This window comes from Bolinopsis microptera, chromosome 11 (assembly GCF_026151205.1).
Source record: "Bolinopsis microptera isolate Bmic1 chromosome 11, MBARI_Bmic_1.0, whole genome shotgun sequence".
Taxonomy (NCBI): domain Eukaryota; kingdom Metazoa; phylum Ctenophora; class Tentaculata; order Lobata; family Bolinopsidae; genus Bolinopsis; species Bolinopsis microptera.
In genome coordinates, this window is record NC_087082.1 from 3929196 (window position 1) to 3948354 (window position 19159).

Consider the following 19159-nt stretch of genomic DNA (forward strand, 5'->3'; position numbering starts at 1 on the left):
CGGAATACCGAAGAGATAAGGATATGCCCCAAAAAAATAACCTGAGCTCAGAGCTGGGTCGTCGGCCAAAAACAAAGGAACAAATACATGCTCGTCATTTTTATTATTGCATAATCAAATTTAGAGAGTTAAGGTGGAGAACTGGAGGCGGGGCAAAGCGTTTTAAAGTATTTATCTAATCGTTATCAGATAAAGTGAAGACAATATATAACGTAACCATAATATGGCTGTCACTTGTCTGGTCTGATATTTGTCCCTCAAACAAGCTGTGACGTAACCATTCACACGTCGATTAGTAGAAGCACGAGTTAACGCTAGATTCAGCATCGTGTTAGTTTAGTTTAGGTTTAGTAATAAAATCTTTTTTGTTAGCTTGTTAGGATTATTTTTAGTGTTTAGTTTATTTTACAATTATGAGGTTTAATTTAACGGTTCTGGAGAAATTAGCTATCTTTCTGGCAATATTTGTAAGTAGCTTTTTAAATCATCATTCGGTTTTGCTTAATTACCAGGTTGGGTTTTATTTCAATGAATATAGGGCCTGATGGACAGAATAGAGATTTTCATAAAATGATTCTTCATTGAGCCTTATCATTTGATAACGAACTTTTCAGCTGCAAATTGAAGGGAGAGGTGAACTATCATTGAAGTTCGAACAATACAAGAACTCATCTAGCTGTGATAATCCAGGGAACGCCTGTGACTTCTACTTTAAAATTACTACATCCGCCGCCTTCCAATCGTGAGATTCTTCTAGAATATCACCCTGCCCTTTTGCATTAAATCCTGAATTTAAAGTTTGATTTCATTCTACTAATTTGTTCACACATCAAGTCACAAATCTCGATAAAAAACATTTAATTTTTTCCAGGTCATTCACAAGTGATTACTACGGGAATAAGCAGTTAATTTACTTCGGTAGTTCCTTCCTCGGTGGAGATCCAAATCCCATTAGCATTACGTTCACAACAAATGTAAGTTTAAAGTTCCGGGGTTATTCGAATTAAAACTGAAACTCACATCTACACATGAGAAGAGTAAGATTTTAAGATATGGAGCCGCATTTTAAAATTATTCTTCTCCAATTTCCATCGACGATTTTAATAATAATCTAGCATAGGCCAACGTCAGTGATTAATGTTAGTATTTTTAACCCTCATAATTAGGGGGGGGGGGGGGGCTAATTATCATGATTATAAAGTTATAGCAATATCTAAACCACTTACAACAAATATTCTGACTAAAAACTCTTAGGGCACCGTGTCTTTAGACGTTGAAATAATGGACAAAGATGAGTGGACGACGGGGAGTGACGACTTTATAAGTAACCTAAAGTACACCATAAACCCATGGAATTTAAAATCTGGGGGCGATTGGAAATCAATATCCATTAAAGATACTCAGGTGAGTGTAAAATGGGAACCAAGCTGAGATTTTATACAGTCTAAGACATGACAGTATCTTGTCAACTTAATATTAATACCTGTTAAATCCGACCACATTTTCACGAACGTCAAACAAATACATGATTATGGTTCTGTTGGTCCTAATAATAATAACCAATATATTAATAATATTATGTGTGACTAGCAATGTCTAAGTTCTGGTTGAGGTGTGAGTTTAATATTGTTATAATTTGAGGGCTGGTCATGGTCTCAAGGCCTCGATCTCGTGACCATGGTAACTATGCACACAGCTCAGGTCAAAGCCATAAAACAGCAAGGTTTTTATAACTAGCCGAACTTTACTTGTGATTTAATTCTATGGCGAAAGTTGGAATAATATTTATTGCAAATTAGCTCGACTTTATGCAGTCTGATTTTATGCCTACTCGTACTCTGCCCATTCATATGTCTGTTCTAGGTCTCTGTGAAAACAAGGTGCCTTACAGCCTAACTGACATAATGTTATATAAATTATCATGATTCGTGACGATTATGATCCAAAGTTATTCCAAACTGTGTTGGTCATTTTAAAAACATTAAACATGACTTATTTCAATCAAATTTTTCGAATTTAACCATATCTTTAGTCTCTCACATGCCCGTCCCCGATGATGACTTCTATTGATCAGACAGGTAACGTGGTCGTCGAAAATTTTCTCATTTATAAAGATTATATTGTACAGGGACATCTCAATTTAAAGTACAAAATTATCTCCTGTTCACCGGAATTTGACGGAAATGGCTGCAACGATTGTGCGACGAACTACTATCAACACAACTGCTCTGTCTTCTGTAAACCGACTCAATCTGTCTCTGCAAATTACACTTGCAGCTTCACAGGTTTACTTATTTTTCACTTCAATGAATATTCAAGGTAGTAAGGTACTTGGTGAAATCGGATCATAGCAACAGCCGTTGGAGATTAATATTCAATAGTGCCAGTGTAAAAATTACATAGCAATAACTTCAGTGAATGTTAAAAATTAAACCATTTATCAAGATCGGCTGATCTTTTGAATACAAGGATCATTTCAAACAACTTTCCTGGTCAAAAACATCCACATTCGCCATCCACCTCCCACATCAATTATGGCGATAATTCATGATTATCCACTGAACATCGGTGGCATTAAATATAACGGATATTACAAACTGAGATTATATTGTTCGCTTAAGAAAGCGAAATATTTGTTGGAGTGAACGAATGATATTCGGAGGGACACTTAATTATGACACTTTGAACAGATCCTACAATATATTCCCCGGGACGCACCACTTGAATTTATTGCATTATTACCCCCGTACTGGAGTGATGGAACAGCCATGACTTACCTACAGCCAATAACGTTAGGTATAAGCTCGTCATGCATAACTTGAGTATTGTTAATTTGATACCTCATTGAGCTTGTTTAGCCTCAAGGTGACGGATAATTCTCAATGTGAGGGATAATTCTCATAATCGTTTTGTTTACCTGAGGTGTTGTTCCCCGTTCACTTTATCATAAATATTATTAATCTTTGTTGAATGATGTCCCTGTCTAGTACCAAGCATTTAAGGAACTAAACCAATGAAGCCCATGAAGTGCTCCCCGGAAACTCATTAAACTAAGATTTTATACTTTATAGGTTTCTGATCTTATTTTAAGCTTTAATTTGCAAAGTCAAGGGATGTTAATTTCTACATTTAAGAGCATTGGTATAGAATCACTTCATCAGAATGCTACTTGCAGTTTTATGCAAGTAAGCCAATATCACATAGCGCATTTATTTCTTGAGTTGTCAGTCTTACATCCATGTGACAGCCTTGTGACACCTGCCATAAAACATTACAGCGGATAAAATGCAGAGGTCGACAGCACTTAATTATATTTGTCATACCATGTGAGGTGCACTCCCCTCGTCCAGTAACAGCTAGCTAGGAGACACCCCATTTGAAAACGTGATTTCGCGTCCTGGTGTTCAAGAAGTAGAATTCGGGCTGCCTTGTGCTTGTCTACCACAGTCCACAGATAAGGATCAGTACAGTGCAACTCTAACACTACTCCGGCACCTGATAAGAGTATCACCCCGGTAACACACTTCTCCCTGTTACATCATGCATGAAGCCACAGATTACAGAACCCGTTTCTGCACAGCATCATGTGCAATGACGATGTGGTAATGTGGTCATGACTGGGAATAATGTATTAAGAGATAATTATGTAGTCAGCTATAATAAATAATTAATGATGGTGGGTGCTCACTGCTCTTTGATAATTATTTGATCCTTTCAAGCTTGCTGTCAGTTTATTTGCATTGAAATCGAATTCTTTATCCACATAAAACCTTAGAAAAGCATAGACGGCCATGGATCAATTTGACACATAATTATTAATTTAAAACTTAATTCTTATCTTTCCAAATATTTTCAGTGGGCTGGGAGTCAGATCTTGATATTTCTTATCTAATCATTTGTTATCTATTGTTTTTCTTCCTAGTAGGTTTATTTGTCTTGTCTAGAACCAAATCTTTAACTGCCCGTATTTGATAATGATAGAAGTATGAATAAAACAAAGTTATTTAGTGAAAAATGTTTATTCAGAGGAGATAATGAGCGGTGTAAGACTAAGAAAATCAGTGATATTTTGTATCTTATTCCTCTACATGTTGGTAAGTCCAAATTTTTTTCGAATGTAATTCCACTTCTTGAGCTTATGATTGCACTTGCATGGCTTTGAATCAATATATCTCGTGACATGACAGCAACTGAATCTTCGTTTAAGCTGGAAGAGGAAAGGAGCACGTGGCAATCGTTAAGATTGTGATATGGTTACACTGAACTTAAATAGGATTTCTACTCCATTGCAGGAAAGGGGCGAAACAAGTGGTATTGGTAAAATAAGGTTCATCTCCTATTTTGACAACGGTGTAGAAGGTTCCAAAGATATGTGTGGGGATATGAGTTCATCGTGTGACTTTTACTTTAATCCCATCGAAATCATTGGAGCCAAGTAAGTCACATCAGCAATACCAAGTTGTTGTGACCATATCATATACTATGGCGAAGATCGTGAAACACGATCTTCGCCATAGTATATAATATAAGTCCTGTTATGTCTTATTAAGAAAATATTTTGCTAGACTAATATATAATACTAAAATATCTGTTTCGTATCAACCTTATTATCTCTGAAAATTCCTCTGCACTACAATTGTATAGTTTGATTGTACGAAAACTGTACGAAAACTGTACAAAAACTCCCCAGCCATACTATTATCAAGACCAACGTAATGGATAATACTTACCTTCTCGATCTTACGAAACTGATCCCTGGAATCATATACATCAAACTTAGAACAAACGTTTGTAACTGGTGGGGTGGGGTTGACTTTAAAATTAATCCTTAAAATGAATTTATTAATGTTTCATTTGAGATCCGGATTTTGAGTGCAGGTTATTGGATACTGAATGTTTCTAATATTTCAATATTATTCACAATCCAAACCGTGTCATAGGATACAGTTCAATTAAAGTTGACGGTGATGGACGATGATGGAGGGTTGAGTAATCCCGACTATGTAAGACAGCTCCAATATGAAATAGACTTCTCTTTGGTACACCTAGACGGCCACTGGAAAAAAGAGGAATTCAATTACTCGCCACCAAATGTAAAAATTAAAAAAACTCAGATAAGGAATTTGGATTCCCAAATAAGTGACAATTTCTTATAATTCATTATATTATGTTAATAATAATGACTTGAACATAAACCTACAAAACATAGTTATAATGCATGTAAACCAGCATGTAAACCAGCATGTAATAGGCACCTTACTATCATGCCCAGTAATGAGCTCATATCCGATACAATCAGGTAAATGACAGAGCTAAACTCAAGTTGGAGTACGCGATTGACAGTTGTAATACTCATTTTGTAGAAGAAGGCTGTAACTTCTGCGAAGAGAACTATCATACACCATCCTGTGACGTATTTTGTAAACCTACCGTAAACTTTACATGTGATCATGAAACAGGTATATCATGAATGTAGACAATTTACCATGTTACCAAGGTAAAATGGGACTCTTAATTCTTTAATTCATGCCACAATTGTGCCATTTTGTAACTTTGTTGCAGAATAGTCGTATTGACATAGTAGTGGCATCATGTAACGTCTTAGTTGGGGGGCATTATGCATGAGCACCTTAGACCAATAAAATGCAATATGCATGCTAACTGATGTTCACATGTTCAACTCAAAGGTCATAAAATGCATTGCATGAACTAGGGAAATGTAGCCGATTGGGACAGTTAATTTCAGCAATGATATGAATCCAGTCAACTAGGTAGTAACCATGGCAACCCTCCATTTCATCTTCACTTTCATTTGATCACTTACAAATCAAACAGCCAAGTTGCGACTAGACAAAATAATCTGATTACCTCAAAATCATGAGGAAGGTCAGAATTCTATTGATCATTCATCAAAGAAAATTCGAACTGTAACCAGCTGTTAAATCAAAGTTTAATCACCAGATAATTAATCACAGATTCTAGTGCATGATGATTCATTTTCAGGTGAGAAAGTGTGTGGGTATGGACGAGCAAAACCTGATTGTGACACATGCCGTCTGAACTACTATTCTACAAACTGTAGCAAATACTGTGTCGACAGTCCAGGACAGCAAAGCTGCAACAAGTCAACTGGAGAAAAGACGTGCCTGGGTAACTGGATAGGAGAATGTGATACCTGCAAATCTGACTATTATGGATCAAATTGTTCTGTCTATTGTGTTGCTGTGCCAGGTAAAATGACTTTCATAGGCTTCAAATTATCAGCTATAAGTATAAATAGAGAGAAAGGAGTAAGTAATTCAAGTATCAAATTGTAGTTATTTTTACTAATTGAGGTAACTCAGATGTTAAGAATAAAGGATTGGTTTATTTTCACTGTCTGGTGACTGGTTGATCACTATTCACCATGATCAGGTAACTACAGCTGTGACACCAGTACTGGAGACAAGCTATGTGTTATTAGTAAGACAGGAGAAGACTGTGACCATTGTGCAGCAGGGTACTTTGGGACGGACTGTGCGATATATTGTCAGGATACTCTAGATCAATACTCCTGTGATGAGAATGGTACAAAAATATGCGAACAGAACTGGATTGGTAAAGACTGCAACAGTTGCTCTGATGGATATTATGGGGTGAACTGTGATAAATACTGTTTGCCAACTGGTCATTACAATTGCACTGAAAAGGGAGAGAAGTTGTGTCTAGGGAACCGAACAGACAGTGCCAATAACTGCAGTGACTGTTTGCCAGGATATCATGGGACTAACTGTGACACTTTCTGTGTAGAGATTAACAGGTATACATGCAGCAACAATGGATCAAAGCAATGTAAAGATAATTGGGATGGACAGCAATGTGATCTATGCCTAACTGATTATTATGGTCCAAACTGTGATGTGTTCTGCACTCCCAATTCAAATTACAGCTGTGGTCAAGATGGTTCAAAACAGTGTTTTGGAAACCGAGGAGGTCTCGAGTGTACAACTTGCATTGAGGATCATTTCGGATTTAACTGCACAACTTACTGTGATCATAGCAACACAAACTACACCTGTTCTAGTAATGGAACTAAAATATGCGACAAGAACCGGCAAGGCATGGAATGTAATCAGTGCACTGCTGATTACTTCACTTCTTCATGTCTAGTACATTGCCAGGAATCTGTGAAAAAAACATGCGACAAAGAAAATGGAGAATCTGTATGTAAAGGTAACAGGTCTGGCCATGATTGTTCAGGTTGCAGACCAGATTTCTTTGGAGACAACTGTGAAACATTTTGTGATACTAATTCCACAACATTTACTTGCGACAGTGGAACTGGTATGAAGATATGTAACAATGACTGGTATGGAGTAGACTGTGAAGTATTTTGCGAACAAGTGGAAAATCGCTACAACTGCTCCACAAATGGAAAAAGGGTCTGCTTGGGCAACTTTGAAGGGGACTGCTTTGTATGTAAGCTTAATTTCTTTGGTGATAACTGCAATACATATTGCCATGAACTTCCTGAACAGAGCAAGTGCAGCAATAATGGAACAATAACATGTTTAAACAACTTTTCTGGACCTAGATGCGAAAACTGTACAGAGGGTTGGAGTGGACATCAATGTAATATCTGTGAAATCTGCGAGGAGGGGAACAAAGATAAAATAATTTCAGCAAATGAAAGTAAGTTTTCAATGACTTAACAGGTTCCTTTTACTAACTAGCAATGACCAATATTTAAGCTTTAAAATGATAGAGGTATAAGCAGATGTAAAGGGTAAATGATCTTTGATCATATATAATACTTACATAGATATCATCTGCAAACAGAAAGGCATAGGTACATCAATTCAAAACCTTTTGCATCTCTGTTGTGAGTATCGTAACAAATAATCGGTTAGAAGCTGCAATAATTGGTTATAAATTTATCCAGCACTATGAATAAATTCTAATTCCAATTTATTTTATCATTTACTTTATGAAAATATCTTAGGTTTTACGAGGACCCTGGTCATAATTTGTGGTATATTTGGATCAGTTACAATTGCTGCCCTGCTCATCACTGTGAGGACGAATGTGAAGATCAGCAGAATAAGAAACAAGAAAAATCCATTGATTTGGACAGACAGTCAGCTAAAAATTGAACTTGAAGAAGTAAGGTGTGGTAGAAAATTAACAACTCAACTAAGCAAAGGAAATTTAGATCCACTTAGCTTTGAATTTGCTTACGATAACCCCGTTTATGAGGACTTTTAGAATAGTAGATGCTATTAGATTCATACATAGACTGTAGTTAGTTTTGTTTATTTGTACGAATTTAGGAAATATTATAGTTTTAATATAGTTTGATGATTACAGGACAGATTTCGACATAATTGTATGACCAACAGGAAATGATTACAAATAACATTATTTTCTGTGGACATATTTACTGCCATAGCGTTAGGTACTGTTAACGGTTAACTATATCAATTGACAATAAACAATTTAGTAGGTGTTTATTCTATGATTAATAAAGATGTTCAAATTATATGTATAATATGTAATAGTGTGCTTGACCTTACGAAAGCTATTTAGTATTTCTGAATTGATTATTGTAAGATACTATCTCGTCCCTAAGATACATTTCATTTTGTATGCATTTGAATTATTCAAATTCACTTTGTCTTGTGCAACAATTTGTTACACATTGTATACCTGCCGCGTAAGAGTGCGCGGCTGTACCGTAGCTTTTGCCACGATACTAGTAAAACGACAATGGGGATCACTGTTAGATGGCCTCTAGTTGAACAATAAAACCCGTATTTGTCGTATGTACAAAACCTGTAAAACAAAATACTTTATTACATAATAGAATAACTTTACCACCAAATTAAACCAATTCCAAATAAATATCTAATAACTAAACATTATAAATACTTACCGATTGGACGGTAGTGTGCTGCCAATGTTCCACTCCTCCCCAGTCCAATCGGTTATCCTTCTTTGCTTGTCATTGCTAGAAAAGGTAAACACGGTTAGAAGTATTCTGTCACGAAAGAGAGAGAAAGGTGTGAACAGTAATAACAATCACAAGTACAACAATAAATTCAATTCCTTCAACAAAAGTGTACAGCAATAATTGAAATATAAATAAATTTAAAATACAATCTATATCCTGTCATCACTCCTGGAGTAATGGATATTATATGTTTATTTCAATAAATATAATAACCAATAAATTAGAATAGAATTTTGTCTTCTTTTCAGCTCACTCTTCTGAAACCTCTTCCTCTACATTCTCCACCTCATCATCAACTTCCTCATCTTCATCATCAACATCATCACCCCTGTCTTCATCGCTGGTGGTGTGTGCGAGGTTTAGGTCCAGTTCGTGAACAGGTATTGCTTTCTCATAATACCGTCCTCTGTGTCCTCTCACTGCAATCAAAACTGTTTCGAGTAGCTCAAATCGCAAACGACGTCTAAGATTTGCCATGATGAGGCTTTTGTCCTGGCTGGTCTTGGCTGCCAGAAGTGTTGCCACTCGTTTAAGGAACATGGTAGCCTGTGGGCCCATACCTCCGGTGGTTGAGAATACAAGGCCATTGCAGGTTCCTTTTTCGATCTGTACACAGCGGTCTCCATATTTCCTTTCTTTCTCTCTCATGCTTATTGTACATCTTTGCTGGGGTGTTGTGATTAGCGTTGGATTTGGCTCCGGGGTGTAAAACCCTGATATCAAAAAATGCCATCTCCATTGGTGACCACAGACCTCTAGCTGCAATGTCAAGCCTTGCCCCATCATCCAGAATGGTACCAGGGCGAAGGCTTTCTCCAGTGCATGGCTGGAGTGTGGGCTCTACAACAACCTCATTACAGATTTTTTCAAGAATGCTTGCAATGGTGTCTCTCAGTCGGTTGTGTCTGCTGTTGACAAAACCTCCTTTCTTGCAAATGAGAATGTGGTTGTAGGTGTTATCTTTGCCACAAATGCATTTCTTGGCTATGTTGGCAATGGGTAGAGCATATCTCAGTGCTATAGCGTCTTTGAACCCTTGCTTGTTCAAGACAAATCCGTACTTCTCATAAGGTAGTCCGGTCAGCCAGCTTGATGCACCTTTTTCACATGCATGTGGGATCTGTTAGATGACCTTTAGTTGACCAATAAAACCCGTATTTGTCGTATGTACAAAACCTGTAAAACAAAATACTTTATTACATAATAGAATAACTTTACAACCAAATTAACCAATTCCAAATATATACCTAATAACTAAACATAATAAATACTTACCGATTGGACAGTAGTGTGCTGCCACTGGTCTGCAACTCCCCAGTCCAATCGGTTATCCCTGTTTCCTTGTCATTGCTAGAAAGGGTAAACACGGTTAGATTTTTAAATAGTAAGATTATTCAAACAATATACACATAATATAACAATTACCCTATATAAAAATTCAATATAAACACGGTTAGAAGTATTCCGTCACAAAAGAGAGATAAATGTGTGATCAGAAATAACATTCCCCGGTTTTCCCTTTCCAGCAATGCTAACCCCAATTTCTCTCAGGATTGCACTGCAAATTTACCCAAAAATACTGTCAAAGACCCCGTCTGAGCTACAGCTGTCGTCAGATTATCACTGACCCGCAGTGACCTATCTGGACGAATCAACTAAAAACTAAAATACAGTCAACAACCCCGTTTGAGTTATAGCTGTCTTCAGATTATCACCCGCAGTGACCTATCTGGACGAATCCACTAAAAACTAAAATACAGTCAACAACCCCGTTTGAGTTATAGCTGTCTTCAGATTATCACCCGCAGTGACCTATCTGGACGAATTTACCAAAACTAAACTACAGTCAACAACCCCGTTTGAGTTATAGCTGTCTTCAGATTATCACCCGCAGTGACCTATCTGGACGAATCCATCAGATAATTAAATACGCTCAACAACCCTGTTGGAGTTGATTCACGATGTCAATCCGATCCTTCGCAGCTCGGTGAGGCACAGTGGTGCATCTCGCCGATCTACCGAAGATAGATGTGGTTGCGAGAAGCATTATTTGATGCGCGCGCGACCCAGTAGTGCATCGCGTTACAACTGTTGGAGCTACAGCTGTCATCAGATTATCACCCGCAGTGACCTATCTGGACGAATCTATCAAACAATAAACTTGTACCCACAAATACGCTCAACAACCCTGTTGGAGTTACAGCTGTCTTCAGATTATTACCCGCAGTGACCTATTTGGACAAATCTACCAAACAATTAACTTGTACCCACAAATACGCTCAACAAACCCCGTTGGAGCTACAGCTGTCTTTAGATTATCACCCGCAGTGACCTATCAAGACGAAACTGCCGAATATTAAAATCGTCCCTGTATTGACGCTCAACAACCCGGTTGGAGCAACAGTTGTTTTTAGATTATCACCCGCAGTGACCTATCGAGACGAAACTGTTCGGAATTTATTACAGAGAAAACATTACATGGGGACCTCAGGCTGTTATGTTCATAAACAACAATGGAGATTAAGCGGAATGACAGGCTGAGCGCGGCCCAGTAAAGAAAACATAATAAGTCATATTAAAATCTCTTTAAAACCCCGCTAAAATATAAATGCCACGCGCGCGCGCGTCCAGCGCGCATTTTCAAATGCTTACACTATAAGTACTTACTGTACCTACGAGCTCAAAATTACTAGCAATACAGAAATTCCTTTGTTCTCAAAAAAAAACTCACCGAGATGTTATAATATCTAGCTCAAAAACTAAAAGCGTCCCCATAAAACGAGTAAATATTCGAAATAAATACTAAAAGAACAACTCAGCAAAGTGGATTAGCTACCTAAATTAGCTACAAACATATTATATACGCAAATATATTATTATGTTTACCTGCGACCACACTCTTTTGCAAATTAAAATGAAATATACAAACTTAAAATAAAATCCGACGAGACGAAATAATATATACTCCTGACATTGCTCAGCAATTAACTCGTAAAAAACGACTAAAACACGATCCTATTGATTCACGATGTCAATCCTTCGCAGCTCGGTGAGACACAGTGGTGCATCTCGCCGATCTAACGAAGTGGTTGCGAGAAGCATTATTTGATGCGCGCGCGACCCAGTAGTGCATCGCGCTACAAACGATCCTACGAATCATGGAACTGGATATACATACTGAATATTACTCTTATTTCTTATAAACAGACATAATTGATCTTGTAATAAGTATTCGACTCTTTTCTATATTTAGTATCATAGAATCCGACAGGAAATGCGATAAAACCTTAAAACACGACACATAACAAATTACAAAACATAAAACTGAATAAACTCACAATTCCTAAAATAGAAACATTGACTTTTGCTTGACTCAACGCTCTTGACTCATACATTTAACGACACAAAACATTCATTTGATTGCCTTCTCGTTTCTCAATCAAGATACTTTTCCAAATCTACTCTGAACAAAAGTTTTTATGTATTGCCAGCTCTCTCGATCATTCCGTATTTCCAAGGTCAGCATCCTCAGATCCGGGGAATGTGTTAAATGAACACTGAGCAACCATATGACCTGGTTGTCGGCATATAAAACAACATACCTTGGGACTACTACTCCCCCTCATATAAAGCTTTTGTCCTCGTTTTTGAGCATATGAGTTGTATCTCTGCTGTCCTCTATCCTGAGCATCAGGGTTATATCTGTTTTCTTCTCTCATTGGTTGACCCGTGAAATTCCTTTGATCCCCATTTCTGGTCCAGTGAATGTCAGACCCCAATTTGTAATCCTCAGCTAGAAAGACAGGTTCCTGCTTTACAATTTCCTCCATAGGAGTACTTTTAAAAGGTAGACTAGAGTGATTCTCATTCCTTGTGAATCCATCTCCAAACGTCCTTTTTAACTGTTCTTGCATCAAGTCATAAGATAATGTACTAGTGCAAGTTGCTCTAACCAATCTGGCCTGTTCATCATTTAGGCTTGCCTGATTTAAAAGTCTATACGCTAATACCATGTCATCGTAAAGATCTTCGTTCTTTCTCAGCTGTTTAAGGATTTTATACCTCCTCTGGAATTCCAAGATGTAGTTGTCTATATCTTCTCCATCTCCTCTCCTGTATCCCTCAAAAACATCTATTGCCTTAAATAAAGACTGGGTACTGTCCTTCTTATACAGTTTGTCCAGTTCGGCAATGAGTTTATCAACTCCATCTTCTGCCCCTAGCACCTTTAATGTCATGTTTATAGAGACCTCCTGTGGTCTACCTTTCATGTTCATAATCAGCTTACTAGCTTGCTGTTTCGTTGTTGCTGCGGTGCCAAGCTGCCATATTAACACTTTCTTCTTCCATGTGCTGTAATCAGCGCTGTCGTCTAAAACTGGTATCTCACGAAGACTCATAGTTATAGTTCGACTCAAAAAACTCTAAAAATTGTCTCTCAATTAGTCTCTAAATTAGTCTCTAAATTGTAGTCTAAATAACACACAAACAAGGTGCCACTGTCAGGTGCGTAGAACGTTTTCCGACTTCCTGCTATCACTGTTAGATGACCTTTAGTTGACCAATAAAACCCGTATTTGTCGTATGTACAAAACCTGTAAAACAAAATACTTTATTACATAATAGAATAACTTTACAACCAAATTAACCAATTCCAAATATATACCTAATAACTAAACATAATAAATACTTACCGATTGGACGGTAGTGTGCTGCCACTGGTCTGCAACTCCCCAGTCCAATCGGTTATCCCTGTTTCCTTGTCATTGCTAGAAAGGGTAAACACGGTTAGAAGTATTCCGTCACAAAAGAGAGATAAATGTGTGATCAGAAATAACAGGATCTTCTCACTGATCGAAGGTGGTAGATCGTTCATCAGCTGGTTTTTGAGAGATTCATGTCTCTTTGCATTTGACAGGCTAATGGCACTCTTGACCGATTTCCCAGCCTCTCTGTTGGTATTGAGAGTGGTGTGTTGCTTCAGAATGTGTTCTGTAAGCTGCTGGTTAGCCATGAGTGAGTTCTTGTACTCAGTATCAGCAATTTCTACTGGATTGATTATAGCTAGTCCACCTAACTTAGCTGGGAGGGAGAACAGACTTCGCTCAAGGTCAGACCGGATTGTGTGTCCTGTCATGTTGGGAATGAGCAAATTCCTGATCATGTCCTCGATGGGCTGCAAGTTCACTGCTATGTCGGGGGTGGTCCTCATCAGGAAAGACCATCTGCGGGAGGAGTCGTAAACAAAAGCAGCGTAAGCAAGGTGTGGCTCGTGCCGTGCAATTGATGCCAATCCCTCGATCTCTTCTATCCATTCAACACATTTGGCTTGGATAAAATTATACTTTCCAGTCTCTGTACCTATAAAGGAACCCAGGTATCGACAACCTTCGGTGGTGATGTTAAGGTCGGGGAAGAGAGACTTGGCTTCCTCTTGGTACTCCTCTTTAACAATAAGCCAGGTCTTGGACGGTTTGGGAAAATAGCCGTAAACAGGGCCAGATGCCTGTAGGGAATCCCACCAAATCTTCAGGGCTTTAAGCCTTCCTGCTGCTCCAGAATCATCTGCAAACCATATATGTGTTTAGCAGCTTTGTTGGTGGGCTTATTAACCTCTGGGGTCCTATCTGGAGTTATATCTGGTGGTGTCTTAATCTTATTGTGCTCCTCAGGAGGTTTCTGGGGTGGTTTTGTGTTCTCAAAGACCACAGGAGAAATATCTGGTGGCTCTGTGGGGAGTTTGTCCAGAAGGGGCATCAGGCTACAGGAGTAAAATGCAGAAGCACAGTTGTCCCCCTGAGTAGTACCTTCTTGGGATAAAATAAACAAACCCTCGGAGTTTGGTATGTACAATTTCGCTGCTTTTCTGTTGGTATTAACAAGATATTTATACAGCTCGGGACACATCACACTTGTGTTGTGGAGGGCAACTCTCCGGTTTAAACGGTTGAAGGCATTATCTGCATCAACAAGAAGGATACCATGAGTGTCTTCATCTTCATACATGGTTCTAAGAGCATGAATAGCAGCTTCTACTACACCTTCTAGGCCTGCTGACGCTTGAAGTGGTGCAGTGGCTGCTAGGATCTCTGGTTTGAGCAGAGTAGTAACTGACTTGCCGATTATTCGGCGGAGGACTTCACCAATCCCTATTGGTCTAACGCCAGGTTTCTTTTCCAAAGGAATAAGGCGGCAAGATATGAACATTGCTAGGGGATCAGGGTCAACTAATTCAGTGCAGAGTTTCCTGGTTAGTAGGGCAACTGATTCGCATAGTTCAGCACCACACGTCTTGAATGACTTAGAGCAAAGGATACGTTGCCAACCATCGGAATCTAGGCCAGATGGGCCAGCTGATCCATTGGTGTTCTTTGCTGCCTTCTGGATTGCTTCAATATCTATGTTCTCGAATATAACGTTGTCTACTTTTTCCAAGCCAACATTGCTGAGTAGACTGCTTACAAGGAAAGATTCTTCAGGCTGTGGGTCAGGATGTTTACTCTCTAGCAACTTGATAGTTTCTGGTGTTGGTTCTAGGAGGCCCCCAGCTTTATTTGTCACCCATCTGAGTGCTGCTGACACCTTTTCCTTGAAGCATAAGCTTAGAGAATACTTTGTGGGTATGTTGGGGAGTAAACTTGCTTGATGTTAAACGCTTTTGAATAGCTTTACCTTCCTTGATAAGTGTTGGAACCTTGTTCTTGGGTTATTTAAATAACAAATAATACTCAATTATTATAAATACAAATTAGATGAATAAAGAGGTTATACAAATAAATGGTGTGTCAAATGTAACCTTGTTACTCTATGTACTCACTCTCAAATAGTGAATGAGTGATTAAAAGGTGATTGGTGTGACTCAGTTACTCACACTGCTCTAACTAATACACATTTCAATACTAAACTAAATAATGTCTTTTTACTATTAGATTAAACAACTATTAAATTAAAACTACTACTCCTGATGATGATGTTCTTCTTACTATATATGAGGGACTTCTGAATGATGAGGACTTCAACTAAAACTGGAACTGATAACTATAAAACAAAACCCTGGGGGAAAACAACCGTGAGTAAAGTGAAAGGTAAACCACGTGAAACTATAATGAAAGTGAAAGAGGAAGCAGGAACTCCTAGACTAAACTACTAAACTATAACTATAAACTACTTACCACTCTTTCCACGTCACAGAACACAGATAGTATCTGTCGACCGGAATCTGTGGGATCACTAAAATACTAGACACTCCTCTTTCTTCTGCTACGCTAGAGTCTGGAGTCAACAACGTCACTCCTCTCCCTTCTGCTTCGCTAGAGTCTGGAGTCAACTAAACACTGGACACTCCTCTCTCTTCTGTTACTTCAACTAGAGTCTGGAGTCGAGCCTTGTCTGCCTTCTGGATTCCCTTTACCCCAACACTGTATATACAATCACTGGAACTAAACCTTTGCTAAAGTGAGATACAGGGTTAGTAATATGAAGTACAAAAACAAGCTACAAATAGGATTAAGATTCTAACATTCCCCCTACTTTAAAAAAGAAAAAGTACTTACTAATAATTTAACTCATGACTTTTACAATCTTAAAGTCATAACTCCCTATACTTTCTTTGTTAAAAAATAGATATCCGACCATCCGAGTGAAATTAGGAGATAAACTCTAGAAAAAAATGTTAAGTTAAAAATATTCTAATCCCGCACGCTGCACAAAAACGTGTTGTGCGGGATTAGAATATTTTTAACTTAACATTTTTTTCTAGAGTTTATCTCCTAATTTCACTCATAAGCTTAGAGAATACTTTGTGGGTATGTTGGGGAGTAAACTTGCTTGATGTTAAACGCTTCTGAATAGCTTTACCTTCCTTGATAAAGCCCTTGATGTCGCCTTTCTCCCAAAGTTTGAGGCGATCTTCAAAATATCTGACGTGGTCCTTTGTTTTGGATCGTTTGGAAGGTTTTTGGAGGAGCAGGGCTGGCATAACCATAAGTGCAGTCATGGCTACATTTTGAAGGGGGGAGTTGTTAACATAGTAATTGATGACTTTAGAGGTCGCTTTCACATAAGCTTTACCTTGAGCACCAGAAGGAACCTTGAACAGGTTTTTCTTCCACTTGATTATTTCATCATAGGCATTGCCAAATGTCTCTTTAATAACATGCCCCTTGAGCAAACCCCATGTTGCGGGTGCTGAGTCAACTGTCTTCACAAAACTTGGGAAGCCAGGGAAAGCCTCTTTACCATAACATGAGGAACAGTACCAATATCCCTCACAAACTGCTTGATCGCCCTCTGCAAAGTGCAAGGCATGTAACGTGGAACCATTTTCCACAAACACCATCACATCCAACAACATCCCCTCCACGATCAGCTGTTGTGCTGCATATTGGGCAAAGGATTGCATTATCATCGGGTTCTTTGTGTATGTTTACACCGTCTTTGGTTTTATTTACATCATACTGATTACATTTATTTACATTTACATATACATCAGATGCAGTGGGCTTTGCATTGTCACAATTGGTTTTCTCGTTGCATGTTTTACACACCTCTCCTTCTCTTTTCTTAAGTTCAGCACATTTAACATGGTACCACTGTTTACATGGCCCAAGACACAAAAATCCTCTAGTTGCTTTGACATTACATATATGGCACACCTTAGTGACAGATGATGAAGGCGCCACAGTAAAAGATGACATTCGTGTTACAAGGATACATTCGTGTTACAAGGGCACTATATATTAGACACTATATTGTATCAGCACTCAGAAGCAAAGGTGTTATAGTATTATTAACAATTGTATTTAAAATACAATTGTTCAAAATATTGCCAATGAAAATAAAAAGTAAATATAATGAACACAAATAAAACTGCTAATTTGATTCACGATGTCAATCATTCGCAGCTTGGCAAGGCGCAATATTACATTTTGCCGATTTACATGAGAAGATTGGTTGCAAAAAGAAATAATTGCATTGGTTGCGAGAACAATTATTTAAAGCGCGACGCAGCCCAGTAGTGCATTGCGCTACAATTGCCAACCAAATTTATATTGTATTATATTTGCAACTTAAAATTTACCTGGGGACCTCAGGCTATTATGTTCATAAACATATAATTATATAGAGATTCGGCGGAATGACAGGCTGAGCGCGGCCGCAGTAATTTAAAATTTAAAACTTGTTTTCCTAACTTATATTTGATATTATAGTTCAAGAAAACAACAAATGTATATTCATTCATTTTCACATATATTTGCCGTCGAAACGAAACGAGCACTCAGCATCATGGACATGTCACATTATCCATTTTTGGTTTTCCTTGAAATATCCCCATCGTTTTTCGAAATCAATGAAACAAGAAATTTTCAATGAAACAAGAAATTACATTTTAGCACATTTTACAGACTAAATTTATAACAATAAAAATGTAATGCTCATTTGGTGTATGACTTTCTGTCATGTCCTTGAAGCTGTTAATTGGGTATTGTAATCGGACAGGCAACTAAAGTGGCAAGAAATGTGCGGGCCTGAAAGCTTTTGCCCACACCGAAACGTTAGTCCGAATTTTTGACTCTCTCTTTTCGATTCAATCAATTAATTGAGCTAAAAGAAATCGTGAACGTTCACGTATTAATTTTTTCTCACTCAAATAATATACTCCATGGAACAGGTCACCCGTATAATTTTATTTCGCAAATAAAATTTGGGCAAATTTTGCCACTGTATTATTTGCCTATGGAACTAAAGGGTTACTCACAGGACAAGACTTGGAAAACACTAGCCTAGGGGAATTTAGTTGAGATTTGTGTGACCAGCCAGTTATAATTTTTGGAAAATAACATATATGCAGTCAAAATCTCTTACGGTCCAATCAAGCAGGGCGTGGTTATGTTGATTAGTTAATAACGCACGTTTTAGCTTTCCTCGCAAACGCATTACACAATTGTGGTAAGGTCCCTAGGTAAAATCACTTGAACACCTTTCAGAGAAATGCTGCAATTATTGGGGATGTTGCCTGTCCGAATCTTCTTCTTTGTAAGATCATTGTAGAAGTGTGTGAGCGCACTACCAGTGTTATTAGCCATTCATGGAACAATCCCATAGGTTAAATAGTCAAGGATACAGATCTGTCACCACTAAACATTTCTTTAAAGAGCATCAAATTATATT

At 38.0% G+C, this 19159-nt stretch overlaps 1 protein-coding gene across 2 annotated transcripts; it reads left to right on the forward strand.

Moving 5' to 3' along the window:
* Positions 1-247: 247 nt before the first annotated feature.
* Positions 248-8579, forward strand: LOC134823525 (multiple epidermal growth factor-like domains protein 10). 2 transcript variants are annotated; one of them, XM_063835017.1, is made up of 8 exons: positions 248-467; positions 615-742; positions 872-974; positions 1255-1404; positions 2129-2285; positions 6004-6231; positions 6415-7671; positions 7982-8579. In XM_063835017.1, exons 1-8 carry the CDS (start codon positions 414-416, stop codon positions 8242-8244), a joined length of 2340 nt encoding a protein of 779 aa, XP_063691087.1. In that variant the 5' UTR covers positions 248-413; the 3' UTR covers positions 8245-8579. The 2 variants fall into 2 exon arrangements, with proteins under 2 accessions (XP_063691087.1, XP_063691086.1); XM_063835016.1 differs by lacking the exons at positions 248-467; positions 615-742; positions 872-974; positions 1255-1404; positions 2129-2285 and adding exons at positions 3985-4094; positions 4293-4435; positions 4691-4787; positions 4941-5093; positions 5300-5459.
* The last annotated feature ends 10580 nt before the right edge of the window (positions 8580-19159 follow it).

Excerpts from the sequence above, each read along its gene's own strand:
- LOC134823525 (XM_063835016.1), top strand. The coding sequence starts at position 4,035 with ATGAGCGGTGTAAGACTAAGAAAATCAGTGATATTTTGTATCTTATTC. Across the intron at positions 4,436-4,690 it reads ATCGAAATCATTGGAGCCAA|CCATACTATTATCAAGACCA; the intron begins GTAAGTCACATC and ends AAAACTCCCCAG. Across the intron at positions 5,460-6,003 it reads TACATGTGATCATGAAACAG|GTGAGAAAGTGTGTGGGTAT; the intron begins GTATATCATGAA and ends ATTCATTTTCAG.